The sequence below is a fragment of the Melozone crissalis genome, unplaced genomic scaffold, assembly GCF_028551555.1.
Source record: "Melozone crissalis strain CALT ecotype California unplaced genomic scaffold, PUWL_Pcris_2 ptg000032l_1, whole genome shotgun sequence".
Taxonomy (NCBI): domain Eukaryota; kingdom Metazoa; phylum Chordata; class Aves; order Passeriformes; family Passerellidae; genus Melozone; species Melozone crissalis.
The window spans coordinates 2,530,732-2,552,102 of record NW_026535810.1 but is presented as its reverse complement, the minus strand read 5'-3'; the positions used below and the strand labels follow the sequence as shown (position 1 = coordinate 2,552,102).

At 39.3% G+C, this 21,371-nt stretch overlaps 2 protein-coding genes across 2 annotated transcripts; one reads left to right on the top strand and one right to left on the bottom strand.

Moving 5' to 3' along the window:
* The first annotated feature begins 4,659 nt into the window (after nucleotides 1-4,659).
* LOC128940033 (histo-blood group ABO system transferase 2-like) lies at nucleotides 4,660-9,737 on the top strand. The gene is made up of 5 exons (XM_054281359.1): nucleotides 4,660-4,724; nucleotides 6,381-6,449; nucleotides 7,239-7,271; nucleotides 7,815-7,949; nucleotides 9,020-9,737. Exons 1-5 carry the CDS (start codon nucleotides 4,660-4,662, stop codon nucleotides 9,735-9,737), a joined length of 1,020 nt encoding a protein of 339 aa, XP_054137334.1.
* Nucleotides 9,738-20,055: 10,318 nt separating this feature from the next.
* LOC128940032 (olfactory receptor 10C1-like) lies at nucleotides 20,056-20,994 on the bottom strand. Its single transcript, XM_054281358.1, has one exon. The coding sequence runs from the start codon at nucleotides 20,992-20,994 to the stop codon at nucleotides 20,056-20,058; it is 939 nt and encodes a 312-aa protein (XP_054137333.1).
* Between the last annotated feature and the right edge of the window lie 377 nt (nucleotides 20,995-21,371).

The window sequence follows — 21,371 nt, the reverse complement described above, 5'->3', positions numbered from 1 at the left end:
TGAATTATTTTTGTGGCCTACAGCAGGATTCAGCAGGATTGGTGATTGGAATCTTGGCTCCAAGAAGATATTTAGGCTTCACTGATTTCTTCACAGACCTTATCTTCACTTAAAACACAGTCAGAGGGGAAGAGACAACATTATTAAATGTGTGTTTGGTCTTTTGCATTAATTGATAGAATTAATCTTAATTTTTCACAAAATACCTGAAGTTTGATGTTTATGCCTCTTATTTTCACTTCTTAGGGAAGATTTCAAACAACATTTTTTTACATATTCCTGCACATTCCTATCCAATATTCAACTGACTTTCTAGAATGATGTTCAGTATTTGTTATTCACAAAATATTTTTCATATGAAACAGTGAGAGAAAAAAATCCATTAATGTTCTGAAGAAAAAGAAATATGTATTTTTGTGATATCATTATTTATGTGAGTTTAAAAATATTTATTTCAAATTAGATTTTTCTCTTGCATATAGATAATCTGTGTAGAATCAATCTGATTACATAACTTACATATTTCATTGCAAGTACATGACTGCTGCCAAATAATAAAGTGACAGAATACTAAATACAATTTGATTTATAAGAATGGCTTTCACATCTCCCAGTCTTCTATGAGATCTAAGTTGTGGTACAACTTAAATCACCTTAATACTACAGGAAAGGCAGGTAACTTATTTTTCAATGTAGCCAGTAGAAATTCAAGCAGTACAAGGAAAAAACCTAGTTTAAGTGATTTAGCAGGCTATAGAATACAAACCATAACTGAAAAGTGCCTGAACCAAAATAATATCAAAAAGAGAAAAGAAAAATTATAGCCTATTCTATTATAGGCTTTAAAGCACCTTAGAATATTGACTAGCACTACTTTAATTTTAAATTACAAGAATTTCAAGTGTCAGAATTGACTGACACTACTTTTAATTTTAAAAGGGTGATTAACTGGAGCATTTCAGGTACCTGCCCTCAACTAACAGATCACTCTCAGGTGACACAGAAAGAGAATTTCCATATTTCAAGAATTAAGCTTTTCAATGTAAAAATAATGGTGAATATTTTTTTAAATTCTAGTCCACTGAAAGTAGAATAAAAATGCCTTTTTTACCACATAAACATGTTCAGAAGCACTGCTATTACATAGAAAACACAGAGAGAGTGTGAGGGAAAGGTTATATTTATCTTATACTCTCAACAGAGGTTGTAAGATTTTTAAAAGCACATAAAGTACAATTAGAAATTTCCATATTTCTTTTCTTTTAATCTGTTAAATCCAAGTGATCCCTCTCTCTTCTCTCTCACACTTTGAGAAACATGTCCATGTTTCTCTTGAAAACTGCTCACAGTATCACAAAATCAAAAAACCACAGGATCACAAAATCACAGAATCACAAAATCACAGACTGGTTTGGGTTGGAAGAATTTTAAAGCCCATCCCAACCCACCCCTGCCATGGCAGGGACACCTTCCACTATCCCAGGCTGCTCCAAGCCCCATCCAACCTGGATTTGGGCACTTCCAGGGATCCAGGGGCACCCTGTGCCAGGGCCTGCCCACCCTTCCGGGGAAGAATTTCTTTCCAATATCTAATCTAAACTTATTCCTTTTCAGTTCGAAGCCATTCTCCCTTGGCCTGCTCCAATTCTCGATAAAAACTGGGAATGCCATTTCCAGGACACTCACAACTTATGTTGGAATTTTCAGAGCTCAGGTGAGATCAGATGAGAAGAAACAGCTCTAACAAACCTAAAGAAAAATAAATTAAAAGCTTTTTGTCTAACAAGAGATCATATCAATGCTTTTCTCTCTTCTATTAAGCTAAACCTTACCCCTGTGCTGTTCTGTCTCTCTCCAGTGGCTGGAAGCTGCTTTGTTGGTGGCTGCTTTGTTAAAAGCTGTGAGCACAAACAGTTCCTGCAGGCTTTTGTCACTTCAGCTGAACAGGAGATTTCCCAGGATGCTAAAATATCTCCCAGTACATTATCCTTCAAAGCCCAAGAGAGCTGGGAACAGAATTAGAGGGAATAATTTCCCCTCTTTTTTCTAAACCTCATGGAAAGTGTTGCTCTGCTGCTGTTGGTTGTTTGCTTGTTAATTCTTTTATGTGCTAACTATTGTAGCACTTTCATACTTTTTTGTTTTCCCTTTTCCCAAGTCACTGCTCTCTGTGTGACAAGGCAACAGAGCAGAACTCAGGATATTTGTACTTTGCTGGTGGCTCATGATGGGGAGCTCTGACAAGTAAAATTCTTCACTTATCAGTGCCTTAGTTTCTCCCTAAATTAAATTGTGGAAGAGGTTTCACAGTGACTTCTGTGAGCCAGAGAGAAGTTGGAGAAGAGGACCCATGTTTACCCCTGAAAGAATTTCCTACCAAGGTCGTTTACCAAGAAAGAAAGAAGGATAAATAAGAGAAACTTCAACTGCCTATTCCAATGAGCAATTTGTTTGTCTCTGGTGACCTATGAGTAAACTTATGAGATTTTAAAGAATGTCTCAAAAGCATGCATGCCATAATAAGAACTGTTTGAAGCCTTCTGAAAATGGAGTGCGTTGGTTTTTGTTCTCTCCATCTCAACCATGACATTAAATAATTATTGCACTGGTCTTTAATATTACTTGAGGTTCCACAGAGACAGCAGTACCCAAGAATTAAGTATCAATAATATTTTTAGGTGTGAAAGACACCATTCAGAGGGGAAATCCAACTCACTGCACGTGACTCCAGCTTAGAGTGAGATACAGCCCAGAGAGAACGCACCCAAACATTCAATACACACCCATATTCAATCAATAAAACCACTTTTCATCCTCTTAATTTGCTCTGGCTCTGTTTTTAGGTAACCCACACAGGTTGCAGTGCCAGGGAATAACTGGCTGCTGCAGGTTTCTTGTTGTTTCCCCATTGCTCAGGTGTCAGCACTCCCACAAAAGGTGAGGATTGGGGTGGAGGCTCCTGCTGGCCCCGAGCCCAGGGCTGACACACACACAGGAGGATCTGGGAGCTGGTACTGGTTCAGCAGGGCTGGGAGCAGCAGAGAGCTGCAGCTGCTGGGGTGTGAGCGTTGGGAGAACCACAGGTGAGTGCTGGAACCCTGGGAAATGAGAATTTTGGATTTTCTGTGCTGACAGGCACTGACCTCCAAGAGAACACTGCATTTGACCTGAGGCTGTGGAGAAGCTCCCAAAATGGAATGACAGAACTGGGATTGTGAGTGTGGAGTTTGGATAGAAGTGTGTAATATCACAGGGTGGAAAACTTAGAGTTTAAGGGTTTAGAATATAGTAATATATATAGAGCAAGATGGAGGTTTTAGAGTGGAGGCTGGTCCTTCTCCTCCTTCTTTCTTCTCCTCCTTCTTTCTTCTCCTTTCTTTTCTTTCTTCTCCTCCTTCACCTTCTCCTCCTTCTTCTTATCTTTCTCCTTCTCCTCCTTCTTCTCCTTCTTTCTCCTCCTTGCTTCTTCTCTTTCTTCTTCTCCCCTTTCTCCTCCTTCACCTTCTCCCCTTTCTCCTCCTTCACCTTCTCCTTCTTTCTCCTCCTTCACCTTCTCCTTCTTTCTCCTCCTTTCTTCTTCTTTTTCTTCTCCTTCACCTTCTCCCCCTTCTCCTTTTCCTCCTTCACCTTTTTCTTCTCCTTCTTCTTCTTCTCCTCCTTTTTCTCCTCCTTCCCTTTTCCTCCTTCTCCTTCTTCTCCTTCACCTTCTCCTTCTCCTCCATGGGTTTGGGTGGTTTTGTGTAATTGGATAAAAAAAACCCACATTGTGGGCCACAACTGGTTGTTTATGGGGTTAAAAGTAAAAATAATTGAGGTGTCATTTCTAAATTGGATAAGTTTTTTTCCCCTAAAAGACCTTGTAGAGAGAGAGACGGGGCCATTTTGTAGCTTGCTAGTGAAATGCTGTAGAATTCATAGCTTGTAAAATTGTGATATAGATAAGAAATTAGGCTGAGAAACGGGTGACAGCAGGAGATGCTGAAATCAGAGGATGGTCAATATTGACAAACAGAATGCCCCAGAGACTTTTCAGAAGGCTGGGACAAAGGAAGATGTGGCTGAACCCCAGCTGTGAACAGCCCCAGAATGGATGGAGAAGCTGAGCCAGAGAAAAGGATTGTGACTTTCAAATTAGAAAAAAAGAGAACTGAGCAGTGAGGGGCAGAGCAGGAAAACCAAGGCGGCAAAGTCAAAAAGGAGAGCTAGACAAAAATAAATAAAATAAAATTAAAAAATAAAATAACAAAATATAATAGAAAAACAACAGAAAAAGGCGGAGACAGAGGGAAAGGAAGAAAGAAAGACAAAGATCAGAGAGGGCACTGGCTGGGGAAAAAAAATAAAACCTTATTCAGAGAAAATCTGATATGAGAATTATTGCTTTGAACAATTAAAAATGGTTTACTATACTATTGTAGAATGAGAGCTCAGTGTGTAAAGATGTAGCATGTGTTATAAATATCTAGATGTAAAACTTTCTATCTAGAAAAACTAATTTTTTTCTGTATTATGTCCAAACTTGCAGTGCAAAACAAAATACTTATTCAGTATTTCATAACCAGTACTTGCTGCCTTTTTGTTTTTGTGTTTGTTTTGGGTTTTTCCCCCTCTTTGCTGTCAATCCAGAGTTCACAATTGTTTTTTTGCAGCACTAAGGAGATGGGAATGACAAAATTACATGGCCTGGCTATTCTAGTGACAGCAGGGATCACTGGTGCAATCTGGTGGGTGTTTAACCTTTGATAATTATTCTCAACAAGAATTTCTTTCTACTGCCCAGACTCAGACAGGTTTCTTCTAACTAATGCAGGTACAATGTAAGCTTTGAATTTACACAAATTCAAAATCTCCTTTTACATTCAAAATATGAAAATAAGCAAGGTGTGGACGCTTTTAACCTTTGCTGTGAAATTCTAAAAGTCTGAATAATTACATATAATATATATAATATATTATATATATAAATATACATTTTACATAGATTATTTTTATATATATATAATATATATTATATGTAATATTTTTATATACGTACACATATATATATACATACATATATATATATACATAAAATATCTAGAATATTTCAAGTATTCTTCAATCTAAAAATGTTGTTTCGTGGTGGTTGGTTTCATGCCAATATTCAAATCTCAGCACTGATTGGTTTGACTTCCAACTCCCAAAATCTCACTTCCTTTCAAACCAGGACAGGTGTGTATTCAGTGTTCTGGAGCCTGAAATCAGAGCAGGTGGGGTTAATTCAGAGTTGGCTGGAACAATATTGAAGATCTGTTCCAGTTGTAGGAATCAGGACAAATTTTCAGCCATTCTTTCTCTGCAGCAGAGCATCAAATGCTCAAATGTGAGCACAAATGCTCACATTTTTGTTTAAATTTACACTCAGATCCCACAGAATGGCCAGAGCCAAGGGATGCTGTGAACATCTGGATTCAAGAGGCAGCTGCAGAGGAGTTCTGGCATCAGCTGAGACCAAGTTCTGCTCAAAGCACACACATTTCCTTTGGTGCAAACAGTCTGGGGCAAATTAAATCATTCACAGATCCTCAGAACTGATTGATCTTCAGATAACTTTAGGCTAAACTCCTGTGTGAAAAACACTAATCACTTTTTAATAAAATTTTAAAAATTTAATAGTAATAAAATGGTTATAAAAATAGTAATATAATTAGAGTAATAAAAATTTGGACAGTTTGGATTTAGGACAATGCAAGACAATAAAAACAAAGAGTTATGGACAGTCCAGGTACCTTTTCTGGGCAAAATAAGCCTGAAAAAGGACCCACGTTAACAGAGGATTAACCCTTAAAAGCAACAGCCTGTTACATATTCATACACCTCATACATGATGCAGAAATTCCATTCAAACACAGCATTCTGTCTGGTCAGTGTCAGCTTCTTCCTCTTAATCCTAACAGCTTCTTCAGGGTTGAGCAAGGTGGGAAGAAGTTAATTTCTTCTGAAAATGGAGCAATAAATTTTCTTTGTCTGAAAGATTCAGGTGTCCTGTGGCTGCTGAGTCCTCTCTTTAAAAAGTCTCTTACATAGCATAGTTTCTATTTTAACATTATGTTATAACCTAAAACTCTATTTAACACACTACTTAAGGAAATTAATACAGCATCACTTTCTGACATAACACATATAATATTCATTTTAATATTTGCCAAAGCAAATAATAAAATAGGCATTTTTCGCATCCTGTCTTGAAACAGCTGAGATTTGCAAATCCTCATCACCATACTAACCCCACAAAAATGTGCTCTTTTAGATTTGTTTTATAGTTTCAGTCACAAAGGAAGTGGAGGAGAGGTTGATTTTTGTTTTTATCACTGACTCATTGCCTTCTTATCCTGTCCAAGGTACCACTACCCTTTCTCCCCAGCCAGAGCTCAGGAACACAAAGCCTCCCCTGGAGACGATTCAGTCCTGTAAGTTCATTCTGCAAAATGAAAAAGTAATAAAAGAGGTATGGACATACAGGAGAGCGTCACGGACATATTTAATGAAAAATCCTTCTGTTAGGATGTTTTCTCCTGACAAGCTGAGAGGCCTCAGAAATGAAATGTAAACAATGGTTATCTGCTGCTGTGGAATGCAACAGGTGCATCTGTGGTTGGTCTCATGTGGTTGTTTCTAATTAATGGCCAATCACAGTCAGATGGCTCAGACTCTCTGGTCAGTCACAAGATTTTATTATGATTCCATTTCTTTCCTTTCAAGCCTTCTGATTAAATCCTGTCTTCTATTCGTTTAGTATAGTTCTAACATATAATTTTCTTTTAATATATTATATATAATAAAATAATAAATCAGCCTTCTGAAACATGGAGCCAAGATTCTCATCTCTTCCCTCGTCCTGGTACCCCTGCAAACACCACCACAGGAAAGAGTTTACCAAAGGATCAGTCCAGGCCATGAGGACAACACTCACCTAAAAGACTCATTTTTAGGCACCAGATCCATGCCCTGGAAGTGCAAATTTCCATTTTGATATGAGTCACCCTGCAGGCTCGCATTGTATATGAACTCATATAAATAATAAAATAGTGTTTGTGGTGGAGTCTGGATGCTCATTGACTTTGAACCACACAAAGATCTCTTGTGGGGCTCATTTCTCAGAAAAAGAAAATCTAAAACTTCTGCACCATGGTGCATTAATGTACCTTTTATTTCTCCCTATATAATATTTCCAATATTTTTTTCATTTTCATTTGCAGAAAAATAGATGAAACATCTCTGATGCTTCCATGGTAAGTACACCTGCTCTGGCACAATGGAATATCATGACCATGAAATCCCATTGATGTCAGAAACACAGAGTGGCACTGACAGGATAGCCGAGAGCCAGACTGAATGAAATAGAAAGCCTGATTAGAAAAGCAATTCTTCCAGAAACCATCAAAAATGCATAGATGAAGAATCTGTAATTTGTTACTTTCAGAAAGGAAACTGAGTAACGATGATGAAAGTTGAAAATACTTTGGTTTAATTTTATCTTAATTCAGTTTTTTGCATCCTCTGTCACAACTCAGAAGCTAAAAAGTCAAAATACTATTTTTTGTGATGGCAGTCACCATCATACCTGATGTATAAACGCCTGTGGAATTAACATTTTAGGTCACTGGGATAAATTATTTTCTGGAATTGCCTATTCAGAAATCTGTGCTTCAATCAGAAACCTGTGCTGTGATTTCAAAGTGAGACTGGAATGATTAATTCAGTGTTACGTCTGTGTTTGTTTTGATGAATTTCCTGGGCCATCTCAAGCCTGCCTTCATTCCCAACCCTTGCAGGAGGAGGGATGTGCTGGTGCTGACACCATGGCTGGCTCCAATTGTCTGGGAAGGCACGTTCAGCAGAGACATCCTGGATGCTCAATATCTGCAGAAGAACCTGGTCACTGGAGTGGTCACTTTTGCTGTTGAAAAGTACTGGTTTGTCCTTTGTTTCTTGTCAAATAGTTAAACCTCTCTGCAGTACTGCTGGTGGAGCATGATTGTATCTGCAAGGGATGGAGGCAGGAATGATGAATCTGACTCCATGGTCTCAGAGGGCTAATTTATTACTTTATAATGCTATTTATTATTATTAATTCTATTAATTATTTTTATTATTATATATTTTTATTAACTTTATTAATATTATTTTTATTTTATTATTAATTTATTATATATATTTAATGTAATATATAATAATTAAATATATATAATTAATTATTATATATTATATTAAAAATACTATATTAAAGGATACAGAAAGGATACTGAATGCTAAAAGATAATAATGAAAATTATATATATAATATTTATACAAATTATATATGTATAATATATAATTATGTATATAATTATATAATATTATTATATAATATTATTATATTATAATATAATATTATACATATTATATAAACTAATATATTATATATAATATTTTATATATTATAATTATAATTATATATTATAATTAAATATAATATATAAATATAATCATATAAATATAAATTATATATATAATTAATTATCTATATAATTAATTGTTATATATTATGTTAAAAATACTATACTATACTAAAAGATACAGAAAAGATATTTACTGAATGCTAAAATGATAATAATGAAAACTCCTGACTCTTTCCAGAATCTCCACAGAGCTTGACCCCAATTGGCCAAAGAGTGAAAACATCTCACAGCAGAGTAATATTTTCCTCTTTGAGCCAGGTCTCATAAGCTCTTGGAGATTTATATCACACCCAAGATAGCTCAGCTAGTTTAGAAGGCATAAAATCACTTCTGTGGTAGTGTTGGAAACAAAAAGGTATAATAAAAGGCAAAATAACAAAACTCTTTGCAGAGAAAAACCCAGCAGCTGTGTTAAATAAAGGACACTAACATCATAAAAAGGAGCAATAGATAGAAAAAGACAAAGAAAATGAATTTGAAAAGCTGTCACTCCTCAGCAGGAGGAACTTCTCCATTCTCTTCCTTTCCATGTCTCTTAGCTATGTCCAGTTCATCGAAGGGTTCATGAGCTCTGCCAACAAATACTTCCTTGCTGGGCACCCCGTGAACTTCTACCTGTTCACAGACTGTCCCGAGAAGGTCTCCCACCTTCAGATGGCCCCTGAGAACCACCTGTTTGTCATCCCTGTCCAGCATGACCCCAGGTGGCAGGACATCTCCAGGAGCCGCATGGACATCCTCAGCTCCTACATCCAGAGCCAGTTCCAGCACGAGGTGGATTATCTGTACTCCGTGGATATCAATGTCCAGCTCCTGGCACACATTGGCGTGGAGATCATCGATGCCTTGGTGGCCACCATCAGCTCCTGGCAGGTCACCCCACAGCAGGAGGACAAAGCCTCTGTGAAACACTCTGAGTCACAACCTGCCGTCCCTGAGGGACAAGGGGACTTCCACTACACTGCCAGCTTCTATGGGGGCAGCGTGGCTGAGGTGTACAAGCTGAGCAGAGCCTGCTCTGCAGGGCTGCTGCAGGACAGAGAAAATGGCATTGAGGGTCCCTGGCACCACGAGAGCCACCTCAACAGGTACCTCCTGCAGCACAAACCCACCCGGCTGCTGTCCCCAGAGTACTACTGGGACACAGAGCTGAGCTCCAGCAGCGTCCTGGTGAAGAGGATGTGCCCTGTGCACCAGCACAGCCAGAGGCAAGCTCCTCAAACAAAGAGTGTGAGGCCTTTCTTCTTCTCTGTCTGAAGCTTCCCTCATCTGCTCTTGGGAAGGATGAAAGTTTGACAAGAAAGTCTCACAGATGCTTAGCAGAAAGATTTTGGAATGCAGAGTCTGATGAAGGAATAGAGATGGAAGCAAGTTTTGGTATAGAAGAAAAGAATTGCTGAGCCAGTCTTACTGGATAACCAAGGAGGCAAAGGGTGTGTTAGTTAGAAGGGGTTTTTATGGCTTAGAGCAAAGGATAAACCCACCTCAAACAAGAAAATGTTTTTACCAAGCACAAAGATAGACAGGCAAACAAGTCAGCGAAGTTGCAAGTAGAAAAAAGGTCTCAGAATTTTCCACTGCAAGAAAACTGAAAAACAACTTCCAGCTTAAATTGTAATGTACTGACTTTGAGTGATTGGAGAACAGTAACATGAATATGGTAATTACAGTAGTTATGACAGGCTATAGATAAAAGTTAAGGTACAGATTGGTTCTACTGTGTGAAGATGCCCAGCAAAGAAAAGTAAATAATGCATTGTAACCAAAAGAAAAGTAAAGGATGCATTGGAACCAAAACAAAGGTATATAATGCATTGTAACCTAAACTAAGTGTCTCTGGAGCTGACAGTTGTAGGTGCAGCTCTGTCACCCACAACCCTGGACTGTTGTAACCTCTTGGATGGAATAAAGTGCATTTTGTGTACAATAAACTGCATTTTGGATACAATAAGCTGCATTTTGGATACAATAAACTGTATTTTGTACACAATAAACTGCATTTTTTTGTACAATAAACTGTATTTTGAAGAGCCACCTGGAGTCCCACATCCCTCATTTCGGGTCTTACAATCTGCCTCACAATCATCATGAAAGGGACACAGACTGGGGACCACTGAAGAAATAAAGACCTTTTTCTGCAATTCTGGCCCTGCTGGAGAAAGTTTCTTGCCAAGGACCCCAAGGCCTGAGCACATTGCTGAGCTGTTGTTCACAGGTGTGTTTGCTGCATGCTATGCTGAACCCAGTGAAAACATTTATGGGGGAGGCATTTTCATGGTGGTATGTGCTTTATTGCAATTTCATTCCTTAAGAATACAGATTTGAAAAGAGAACAAGAAGACAACATCATGCTCAAAACTGGCCAGTAAAAGGTTACTGGAAAAGGGCCAGACAAGAAGAATCTGTGAGATATGAAGAATTTTCAGACAAAGATTGGTGTGAAAGTTCAGCTGAAGCATTCTGGGAAATTGAGTTAGTTACAATCTACTTAACTAGTTACTTAGGCAAAAGTAATCAAATAATTTTAGATCAATGGAAAAGGACACAGATTTAGATGTAAGACTCAGAGAAAGTAAATTCTGAAATAAACCAGCCCTTTTGAATCACTTCAGAGAGCACAGATGACGCTGGTCCCATGAAATCAGAGTGCTGAATTAGGTGACGGGGTAAATTAATCTTCATTTTTGCAGCATTTCCCCTCTGTGAGGCTTAATCCTCTGCTGCTATCTGATTTCTCAGTCACTGCTGAACAGGTTTAACCTGTGAAATTTGACCCCTTGGGAGACAGGACAGTGCAGGGCTCCCAGTGCAGAACAAAGACCTGCACAGGTTCTGCAGCCCCTGGAACATCCTGAGCACGGGAAAATCTCTCTTCTCCATGGAGCTCCCCTTCCCAATGCCTCTGGAAACTGGAATCAGGTTTCCCAGCACCTTCACAGACAGGAGTGAGCTCAGTTGGCTATTCTGAATAAGGACCACCAAATTCTCTGCTTTAATAACCCTCATCTTACCAAGGTAAGAAATTTTAGCTGATCCTTGCACTGTGCAAATTCCTGCCTTGAGCTGGGGTCAAACCTGGCCAGGAATGAGGGTTAATGGGGGTGGGTGATGGCAAAATGTACTGGAACAGCAAGAATGGGACAGACATAGCAGAGTTCTGTACCTGGGCCAGAGGTATGCAGCAGGACAGATTAGGCCAGAGGAAATGTAATTTTCTATTATTTCCATTTCTATTATTTCAGTCAAACACCTGGCTGCAAGGGATGGTATAATAGAGTCTATGCTGAGTTGCTATTTAACTTTTAAGAGAGTATAAAGATTGTGAGATTTAGCCTTACCAGCTTCCAAAATCTAGTCCCAATGGTGATAAGAAATCAGTGTGTGAAGGGTAACAAAGGGTTTAGGCTCCTGGACATGCTGACACACATCACCATTGTCAGAGCTGGAATGGTTTGTGGATTGTTGGATTAATCCCTTTTCTGACCCAGAAATGGGGTAACTGAGAGGTATTTTAAAACTTTTTATTCCATTTTCAATCTTGTGTGAAGGGTGAGACAATACAGCTGTTATAATTCACACCATCACAATCAAAAGCCAGTATTTCCTAATTTCAATATATTAATAAATGTTTCTTGGCCTATCAGCTTTTGCCACACAATGCTGTAAATGCCTTAAAGCCAATAATCTAAAATTACCCCTCGTGGGTCTTACTACAGTGCATCTTTCATAGTTCTATTTCTCCAAAGTATTTAGTGTCATTTATGCATCTTTCATAGTTCTATTTCTCCAAAGTATTTAGCGTCATTTATAAAACCATCCTTTGAAACGTGTTTCTAGTTCCATTCTCTCTCAGCAATGTCTGTCCTGTCCCATGGCATTTCTAATTCAGCATTTCTCATCTCCAGGTTTGCACACAGATGTACACACTGTGTGTGAGCCTTCTGCCAGGCTTGGAGAATTCCCTACAAATCCATATTCCTACAGTGGATGCTGTAATTCACTGCTGTGGTATTTCCTACCCCTTTGTACAGGAAGAGCCACAAGGAGTCAGGAATGAGGATGTGCCCAGGTGACACTGAGTGGTTCTGCTTGAGAGGAAGGAACAAAGAACTGGAATAATCTGGCAGGCCAGGGCGTGAGCTGGGATGGCCCTTGAGAAGTTGTGAGGTCTGCAAGATGAGGTGAGAGATGAGAATTTGACTCCAAGTTCTCAGAAAGCTGATATATTATATTATATTATATTATATTATATTATATTATATCATTACATTACATTACATTACATTACATTACATTACATTATTACATTATATTATAATGTATTCCAAAACTATACTAAAGAAGGAGAAAGGAGACATCAGAAGCCAAAACAAGAATGAATAATAAAAACCCATGACTGACTCTTCAGAGTCTGACACAGCTGGTTGTGATTGGCCATTACTTAAAAACAATTCACATATTTGGATAAATAATCTCCAGATCACGTTCCAGAGAAGCAAAACATGGAGAGGCTGAGGCTTCTCATCATGCCAGGAGAAGAAATCCTGGCAAAGGGATTTTTCAGAAAATATCATGGTGACAGTCCCTGAGTTACACTGAGATAATGAGGGAGAAAGAACTCCCAGAACAGAAAGTTACAACAGTACACAAAGTCTCCATGGCTCCTTGTGGCAATCAGAAAAACAGAAACCTCCACAGACACTGAAGGATTTGATCTGCAGCCTTGGAAGAAGCTTGGATTGATGTAAAAATACAATACACAGGTGTTAAGCAGAAAATAATAAACTTATATTTATATAATATAAGAATGGTGAGAATATAATAAGGTGAGAATATGCCTTAAGTAGTGAGAAACTGGACTGATGAGATGGTGAAGGGTTATATAAAATAAAAAGGGTGTGGTTGAAAAAACCACCATTAAAAACTTCTTATACTTGCAGAAATGTGACATAGAAGTGGGTTTGTAGACAGAGAACAGAAAACAGGAATCAAGGCCTGTTGCCTTCAGAAGTCAGGGTCACTCAAATTGGTGCATTAAATTGGTGCTGTTTCATACATAATGTTGTACACCCTACTTAGAGCCTTTACAAATCTATACAAATCCATTAAAATGTTCTTTATACTTGCAGGAATGTGAAATAGAAGTGGATTTGTAGTCAGGGACACAAGACAGGAATCAAGGCCTGTTGCCTTCAGAAGTCAGGTTCACAAATCTACAGAAATCCATTAAAAATTTCTTTACACTTGCAGGAATGTGAAACAGAGGTGGATTTGTAGTCAAGGAACAGAAAACAGGAATCAAGGCCTGTTGCCTTCAGAAGTCAGGTTCACTCAAATTGGTGCATTAAATTGGTGCTGTTTAATACATAAGGTTGTACACTCTGCTTAAAACCTTTACAAATCCATACAAATCCATTACAAAGTTCCTTTTACTCGCAGGAGTGTGAAACAGAGGTGGATTTGTAGTCAGGGAACGGAAAACAAGAGTCAAGGCCTGTTGCCTTCAGAAATCAGGTTCACTCCCTGGCAGCTCTGTCATCCAAGTGTTTGGAGGAAATTCAGAGTGATGCATCCACGAGAATTCCCAAGAATGAGTTTTCTCACTGAGGGAACAGGGGGCTGTGCATTTTAATTGGCACCTGGAGGTGGCTGAACCTGTCCTGGGCAGTGGAACCCTGACACAGCAGAGCAGAGCAGCTGTGAATGCAGAAGGACTGGATGTGGGTGGGAAAAGTGCCAAACTGATAAGGTGGAGCAGGCCAGGAAGTCAGAGATGAATCAGGATTAAGTCTGGGATTACTTAAATTCTAGGATGGTAAATCACTGGCTCAGCATGGAAGTTATGGCCTCTAAATGTTTATGGTCTCTAAATAGAGATTCATGCTGTGGGTCAGGTTTGACAGGAGCAGGGCACAGCAAATCCAGGCTTCTAAAAAAATTGTTATGGACATGGGTGAATAATGGGTGGAAATGGATGTTCCAGAATAGGGTAGCAGTCTTTAGATTGGGGTAGTGGGGAAAATATGTGGGCAGAGCAGATTGTGATGCAGAAGTGAATAGAAGTAAGGAGACACCCCTCAGCCTTATCACACCATTCTCCACTGCCAGTGAATTTTGCAGCTCCATCTCCAGAAATGCCTCCAGCATTGTGACATTCTGTGCTTGTGACACAGTCCTGCAGCTCTGCTGAACCACCCCCACACAGCCTCCCCCAGCTCCTCCTCACACAGCAGCAGCTCCAGCAGCTGGCATTTGTCACCACGATTCTCCTCACAGAGAAAAGCAAGGCACAATTCTCCCCAAGAATATTTCTGGGTTTCACATTCTCTGAACCTCAGAGAAAGGGAAAACAATTCTTATCTCATTTGCTGTGCCTGTGTTTGTGCCAAAGTAGAATGCAATGTGGAGATTGTTTACCCACAGTGATGGTGTTTTGTTTCCTTGGCCTGTCAGGGCCAGGTGTGCAGGCCCCGCATTTTTATTCACAGAGAAAAGCAAGGCACAATTCTTCCCAAGAATATTCTTATTTCATTTGCTGTGCCTGGGTTGTGCCAAAGTAGAATGCAATATGGAGATTGTTTACCCACAGTGATGGTGTTTTGTTTCCTTGGCCTGTCAGGGCCAAGTGTGTGTGTCTGTGTCAGGACTGTCACTGACAGCCACGAGATTCTGTGCAGGGTGTGCAGGGTTGAGTGCTTGGCAGATTTAATTTAGATGTAATTTAATATAGTATAGGACAATATAGTATTTAAAGTAATTAATATTAAAGTAATTAGTAATAAAGTAATTAATGTTAGAGTAATATTGACATTTATTTAAAATATTAAATTTTAATATTCTTAACATTTTAATATTCTTAACAAAAAATTTAAAGTCATTTATATTAAAGTAATATAGTATTTTAAAGTAATTAATTAGACTTCTGATCAGATGGAGTCAGATGCATCATTCCCTTCTCTCATTGGGGGGAGGTAATATAGTGTAAAATAGTAATAATATAGTGTAACACAGTAATATTATAGTATTATATGGTGTAATATATTAAAATATAGTGTAATATTGTGTAATATAGCATTATGTAGTGTAATATAGTGTAATATAGTATAATTGTGAAATATTGTGTAATATAGTAATAGTATAATGATGTGTAATATAGTAATAATATAGTGTAATATAGCATTATATAGTGTAATATAGTATCGTAATATAATAAATAATTAATTAGCCTTCTGATAAGATGGAGTCAGATGCATCGTTCTCTCCCCTCGTCAGGGGGAGGGAATATAGTGTAATGTATATAATAATTATAGTAATTCTAATAGTATTAATATAGTGTAATACAGTATAATATAGTAATAATGTAGTATAATATGGTGTAATATAGTAATAGTGTAATACAGTATAGTAATGTAGTACAGAATAATATAGTATAATAAAGTAATTAATTATCCTTCTGATAAGATAGAGTCAGATGCATCATTCTCTCCCCTCATCGGGGGTTCCCTGCAAATTCCATAGGCATTCCTCTCTCCAGGTGGTGCTTGCAGCACAAATCCAGCAAATCCAGGCTGCTGCTCCCATCTGCTGCCCGAAGTGTTTATTGCAAGCCTCTCTCTCCCTGCTTGGGAGGCATCAGCAGCAGCAGCTTGAAACAACCTTCAGAGGTGCTCTGCACAAAGGAGAACTTAAACAGAAGTTACACTATGGATGTGATGCTTCAGCTTTTCTATTTTTCAGGTTCTATGATGCCTTGGGAATAGCAAACAGAACTTTGAGAATGAAATCAAGATTGCAAGAGGATCAAATCAGATTTACCAGAAAAAGAAAATTACATCAGATTTCTGCAAGCAAGAGATGTTAAAAATGTATGTTTTGTTTATATGATTATTGACCAAATCACTGTAGTAAAACATTACTAGCCTCCCTAAAATAGTATATAAGTGTTTGTATCCCACAATAAAATTGGATTCTGATCACCAAATCAGTCTTCCCTGTCTCTCCTCATCCCTGACAGGTTTCCTTCCCCCTTCCTGGCCAGCAGGGCACTGTGAGGAGCAGGAAAGGCCCTGGCTCTGTGCAAGCACAGCTCAGCAATGAAAACCCCTAATGTTTACCTGGAATTCTGGGGAGAAAAAAGGAATCAGTGTATTGTTAGGACAGGAAATATTTTCATCTACTTCTTTATGTACTGGTGATGGTGAGAAGGAGGAGGTTTAGTCTGAGTGTTTGCAGGATGTTTTGCTATCACTGCACTGGCCATCAAGGTGAGAATATAAAGAGATAATAAAACTACAAAGAGCAAAGGGTGCAAATGAGAGATTCCAGAAAAACCCAGGAATCTGAATTCACTCAATTTTTCACTAAGAGGTACAGGAGGACATCCTGCCCTGCTTGTTCTATTACAGATATTTTTGCTTTACACCAGAGCATGTGGTTTTGAACTTTTGAGCAATAGCTTTGGTTAAAGGAGCTCACACCAGCCAGAAACAGTACCCATGATCTGTCTCTTGCTGGGAAGGGATTCTTGCTTTCCTTTGGCCCTTGGTCCTGGGATTTGTTCATCTCTGGGCAGAGGTAAACCAGGCCTCTGAGGAGGCAGGTGCCTGTTGGCCTCATGAACACAATGCAATGTCCTGACAGCCCCTGGAGCTGTTCTGAATTTTTTCAAAACTCTTAACTCTCTCCAGCTCTGATGTTACAAGGGTGTAGCACCAAAGGAGAGGAGTATTCCCAGTCTCATCTAAATTTGTGTTGATGTGATCCTGCCATTCCTTCAGAAAAGGAAACATTTGTGTTTGGTGAAAAGCTAAGAGCAATTAGCTGGCGCTAACAAGGATTTTTGCAATTAGACTGGCTCCTGAGATTCAGAACTTTCCTAGCTGGTGATTTGCCCTCTCCCCAATTCTCTGCAGCCCAGTATCTCCCCTGGGAGGGACCCAGCTAAACACAAAGGCCTAGTTAAAACTTGGTGAAACTCTGATGCCTTGGGACATCTGCGCTCAGAGTCTTGGAAAGAAACTTCATGGAGAGGAGGGAATAGGCAGCCAGGGATGTGAGCAAGGGCACAGGGGAAAAGCTGGAGAAACTAAAAGCCAAATAAACTCAAGATACTTATAATATCAATGATGCAGACATGCTGCAGTGAGCGCCTGATGTGTTCCAATTTAAAGTCAAAATAATCTGCTCATTAACACAAGAGCAATGATTGTCTTGTTCCAGAGCAGGTTTGCTGTGACAGCTGAGGCCTTACAGCCATTCTGTGCAGGGCTGATGGCAGAGGGCAGCTCTGGGAGGACAAATGGGCTCTCAGCAAGGTCACAGAGCCACAGAAGCTCAGAGCTGGTAGGGACCAGCCAGGACCATCCATCCCAGCTCTTGGCCCTGCACAGGACACCGCCAGGGTCACCACAGGTGTGTGACAGCATTGTCCAGGCACCTCAGGAGCTCAGGTGGACGTGGTGCTGAGCCCACTGCCCTGGGGAGGCTCTGCCAGGAGCCAACCACCCTCTGAGTGAAAACATTTGTCTTGATATCCAACCTAAACCTGCCCTCAGTCAGCTCCAGCCATTTCCTCAAGTCCTGTCACTGCCATGAGGGTGAAGAGATGGACAGATGGACACCTGCCCCTCACTGCCCCTCAGGAGGATGGAGCAGACCACAACGAGGTCTGACCCCAGGGTTCTCTCCTTCAGGGCCACAGAACTCCACAATTTCAAGAAACTTCTCCACAGGAGTAGCACACATGATCACAAATTCTGCCATTGTCCGGTGGAGGACAATGAATCCCATGAACCCTCACAGAATCTCTCTTGTGAGGCCAGGCTGAGGTAGCTGGGCCTGGTCAGCCTCCAGAAGAATGAAAGGGGACCTTATTCCCATGTTAAATATCTTCAGGGAGGTTGTCAGTGATGAGGAGAGACAGGGAAGACTAATTTAGTCTGATTTATTGTGGGATACAAATGCTGAATCTGCTTTATTGTGGGATACAAATGCTTATATGTTGCAGGGCTGTGAATGTCCCCAGGATGAGGTGAGAGATGAGAATTGACTCCAAGTTCTCAGAAGGCTGATTTATTATTTTATATTACATTATATTAAAAGGAAATTATATACTAAAACTATACTAAAGAAAGAGAAAAGAGACATCAGAAGTCTAGACAACAATGAATAATAAAAACCTGTGACTGATCAGAGTCCAGACACAGCTGGACTGGGATTGGTCATTAATTAAAAACAATTCACATGGAACCAATCAAAGATGCACCTGCTGGTAAACGACCTCCGGGCCACATTCCAAGCAATCAGATAATTATTGTTTACATTTCTTTTCTGAGGCTTCTCAGGAGAAAAATCCTGGGAGATTTTTCAAAAAATATCATGGTGACACTTATATACTATTTTAGGGAGGTTAGTAATGTTTTACTACAGTGATTGGGTAAAGATCACATAAACAAACTTAAACATTTTAAACAACTCTTGCAGAAGTCTGATGTAATTTTCTTTTCCTGGTAAACCCATCTGATTTGTTCTTCTTGCAATCTTGATTTAGTCCTCAAAGTTTTGTTCGCTCTTCCCAAGGCCTCCTGTTATCAAATCCCTTGTGCTAAGCAGGTCCAAAGTCCATCATCTGTTCTGTGTCCCCCGACATCCCAACAGAAGGTTGTGAAGCAAGGCATTCCCCCTACAAGAGCTTTTCTGTTGTTTGTCAGATAAATCAAACAAATTCTCCTGTAGAAAGGTTCTTTGGGCCCATGGTTATTGCTTATTTTGGGGTTAACACTGGTCTGGCATCTCCCAGCTGCCCAAAATCACCTTGCTGTTGGAATTCATGTCCTTAAATTTCCAATATCATTCCAGTTTTGAGGATTTAATATAAAGAATTTTATTAAGAGTTACAGAGCTCTACAGTGGTTAGGTTCTTCAAATGCCTAGACTTGGAGTAACCTGTTTTAAACAATTTCTCTAAAATTAAAGAAATACCTTTGAGGCAGTGGGGCAGGAATGCAATTTTGCACACCTCTTTTTTTTTGGTTTTTTTCCAATAACAATCTCAGAATTAATAATCAGTACTCATTAATTTCCTGGGCTCCATATCATAGCCTGAATTATATCCTCTCCCAGAGAAATTTACTGAACATTTTCAGGAAATAAATGCAGATGGATGAAAACTTATTCTTCTCAGTTCTTTCAGTAAAATCAGGCTCCTGAATATTACAATTCTGTTCAAAAAGTCAGAAGTATGTAAAACACAATTTTAAAGTTTCTGAAAAGTAGCAAGGAAAAGAAAGAGAAAGAGAAAGAGAAAGAGAAAGAGAAAGAGAAAGAGAAAGAAACAGAAAAGGAAAAGGAAAAGGGGAAAAGTTTATCTAGTTAAGAATTTCTCAAGTATGTGGAACAAGCTTCCTTCCAAAATGTTAACATAGCTTCTGACACTCCCTCTTACAGCTGAAAATCTCCACTCTTCTCCCTCTTTCCTTCCAAAAGCTGAAGTGAATCTGGAAATTCATTTCACTGACCAAGAATTTAGAGTGAAAAATACCAACACAAACACCTGAGACACCCCAAATATTCCATTTCATTTCCACACTAAATTAATTTTTTTCCATTTTTTCTTAAGGGCTCTTTTCACCTCCTTATTCCTCAAGCTGTAAATGATGGGATTCAACAGAGGAGTCAGCACAGAATAAGAGAGTGAGAGGAATTTATCCACAGCTGCACAGTAGGTGGATTTTGGCCTCAGGTATGTGGAGCCTGCAGTGCCATAAACCAGAGTCACAACCAAGAGGTGTGAGGAGCAAGTGGAAAACGCTTTCTGCTGGCTCTCAGCTGATGCCATGTGAAGAATGGTGGAAATGATATGAATATAAGAATAAATGATGAGTAAGAAAGGGCTGAGAATAGCAAAGACAGCCACCAGAATGACCTGGAGCTCTCTTGGCAAGGTGTTGCCACAGAGCAGGTCCAGCATGGGCTGGATCTCACAGAAGAAGTGGTCGATGGCAGAGCCACACAAGGGTGAGCTGAAGGTTATCAGGGTGTGAATTAAACCCACAGCAGCCCCACAAATGTAACAGCCAGCAACCAGGCCCCTGCAGACCCTGCTGCTCATGATAATTGTGTAGTGCAAGGGGTGGCAAACTGCGAAATAACGATCGAGGGACATGGCAGCCAAGAGGAAACATTCAGCAACCCCGAAGAAAAGGAAGGAAAACATTTGCATGGCACATCTTGTCTTGGAAATACTTACTGTTCCCACCATCAGGTTCTCCAGGATGGTTGGGATCATGGCTGATAAATAGCAGATATCCAGACAGGACAGCTGAGTGAGGAAGAAATACATGGGGGTGTGAAGGGTGTTGTCAGTGTTTATTGTGACAGCTATCACTGTGTTAGCCACCAAGGTGAGGATATAAAGAGATAATAAAATTACAAAGAGCAAAGGGCGCAAATGAGAGTTTCCAGAAAAACCCAGGAGTCTGAATTCACTCAGTCCACTGAGGTTCCCAAGGATCATCCTTCTTGGTTTGAGATGAAGCTGCAAGCAGCCAGGCAAATCTGCAATCAAAATACAACTGCCTGCTTGAGCAGACAAAAGGATGGCTGGAATTTATGAGAAAAGACCTTCTGAATAGATTATAAAACTTCCTGAAGAAAATAAGGCAGCCTTTGCCTTTATTTTTGTCTCTGTTTTTGATAGATTCTTCTTTCATAGCATTGCCTTCATTGCATATTCACTACTGTCTTCAAATGCTCAGCTAGCATTTTTACCCTGTAGAAAAATAAAAGAAAATACAGCAGATATCTTTTTATGGACTAATCAATTCAAGTCTCAAAATCATCAGTTGCAGCATTTGAATATAACAAAGGTAATTTCTCTGTTACCTGTTGTGG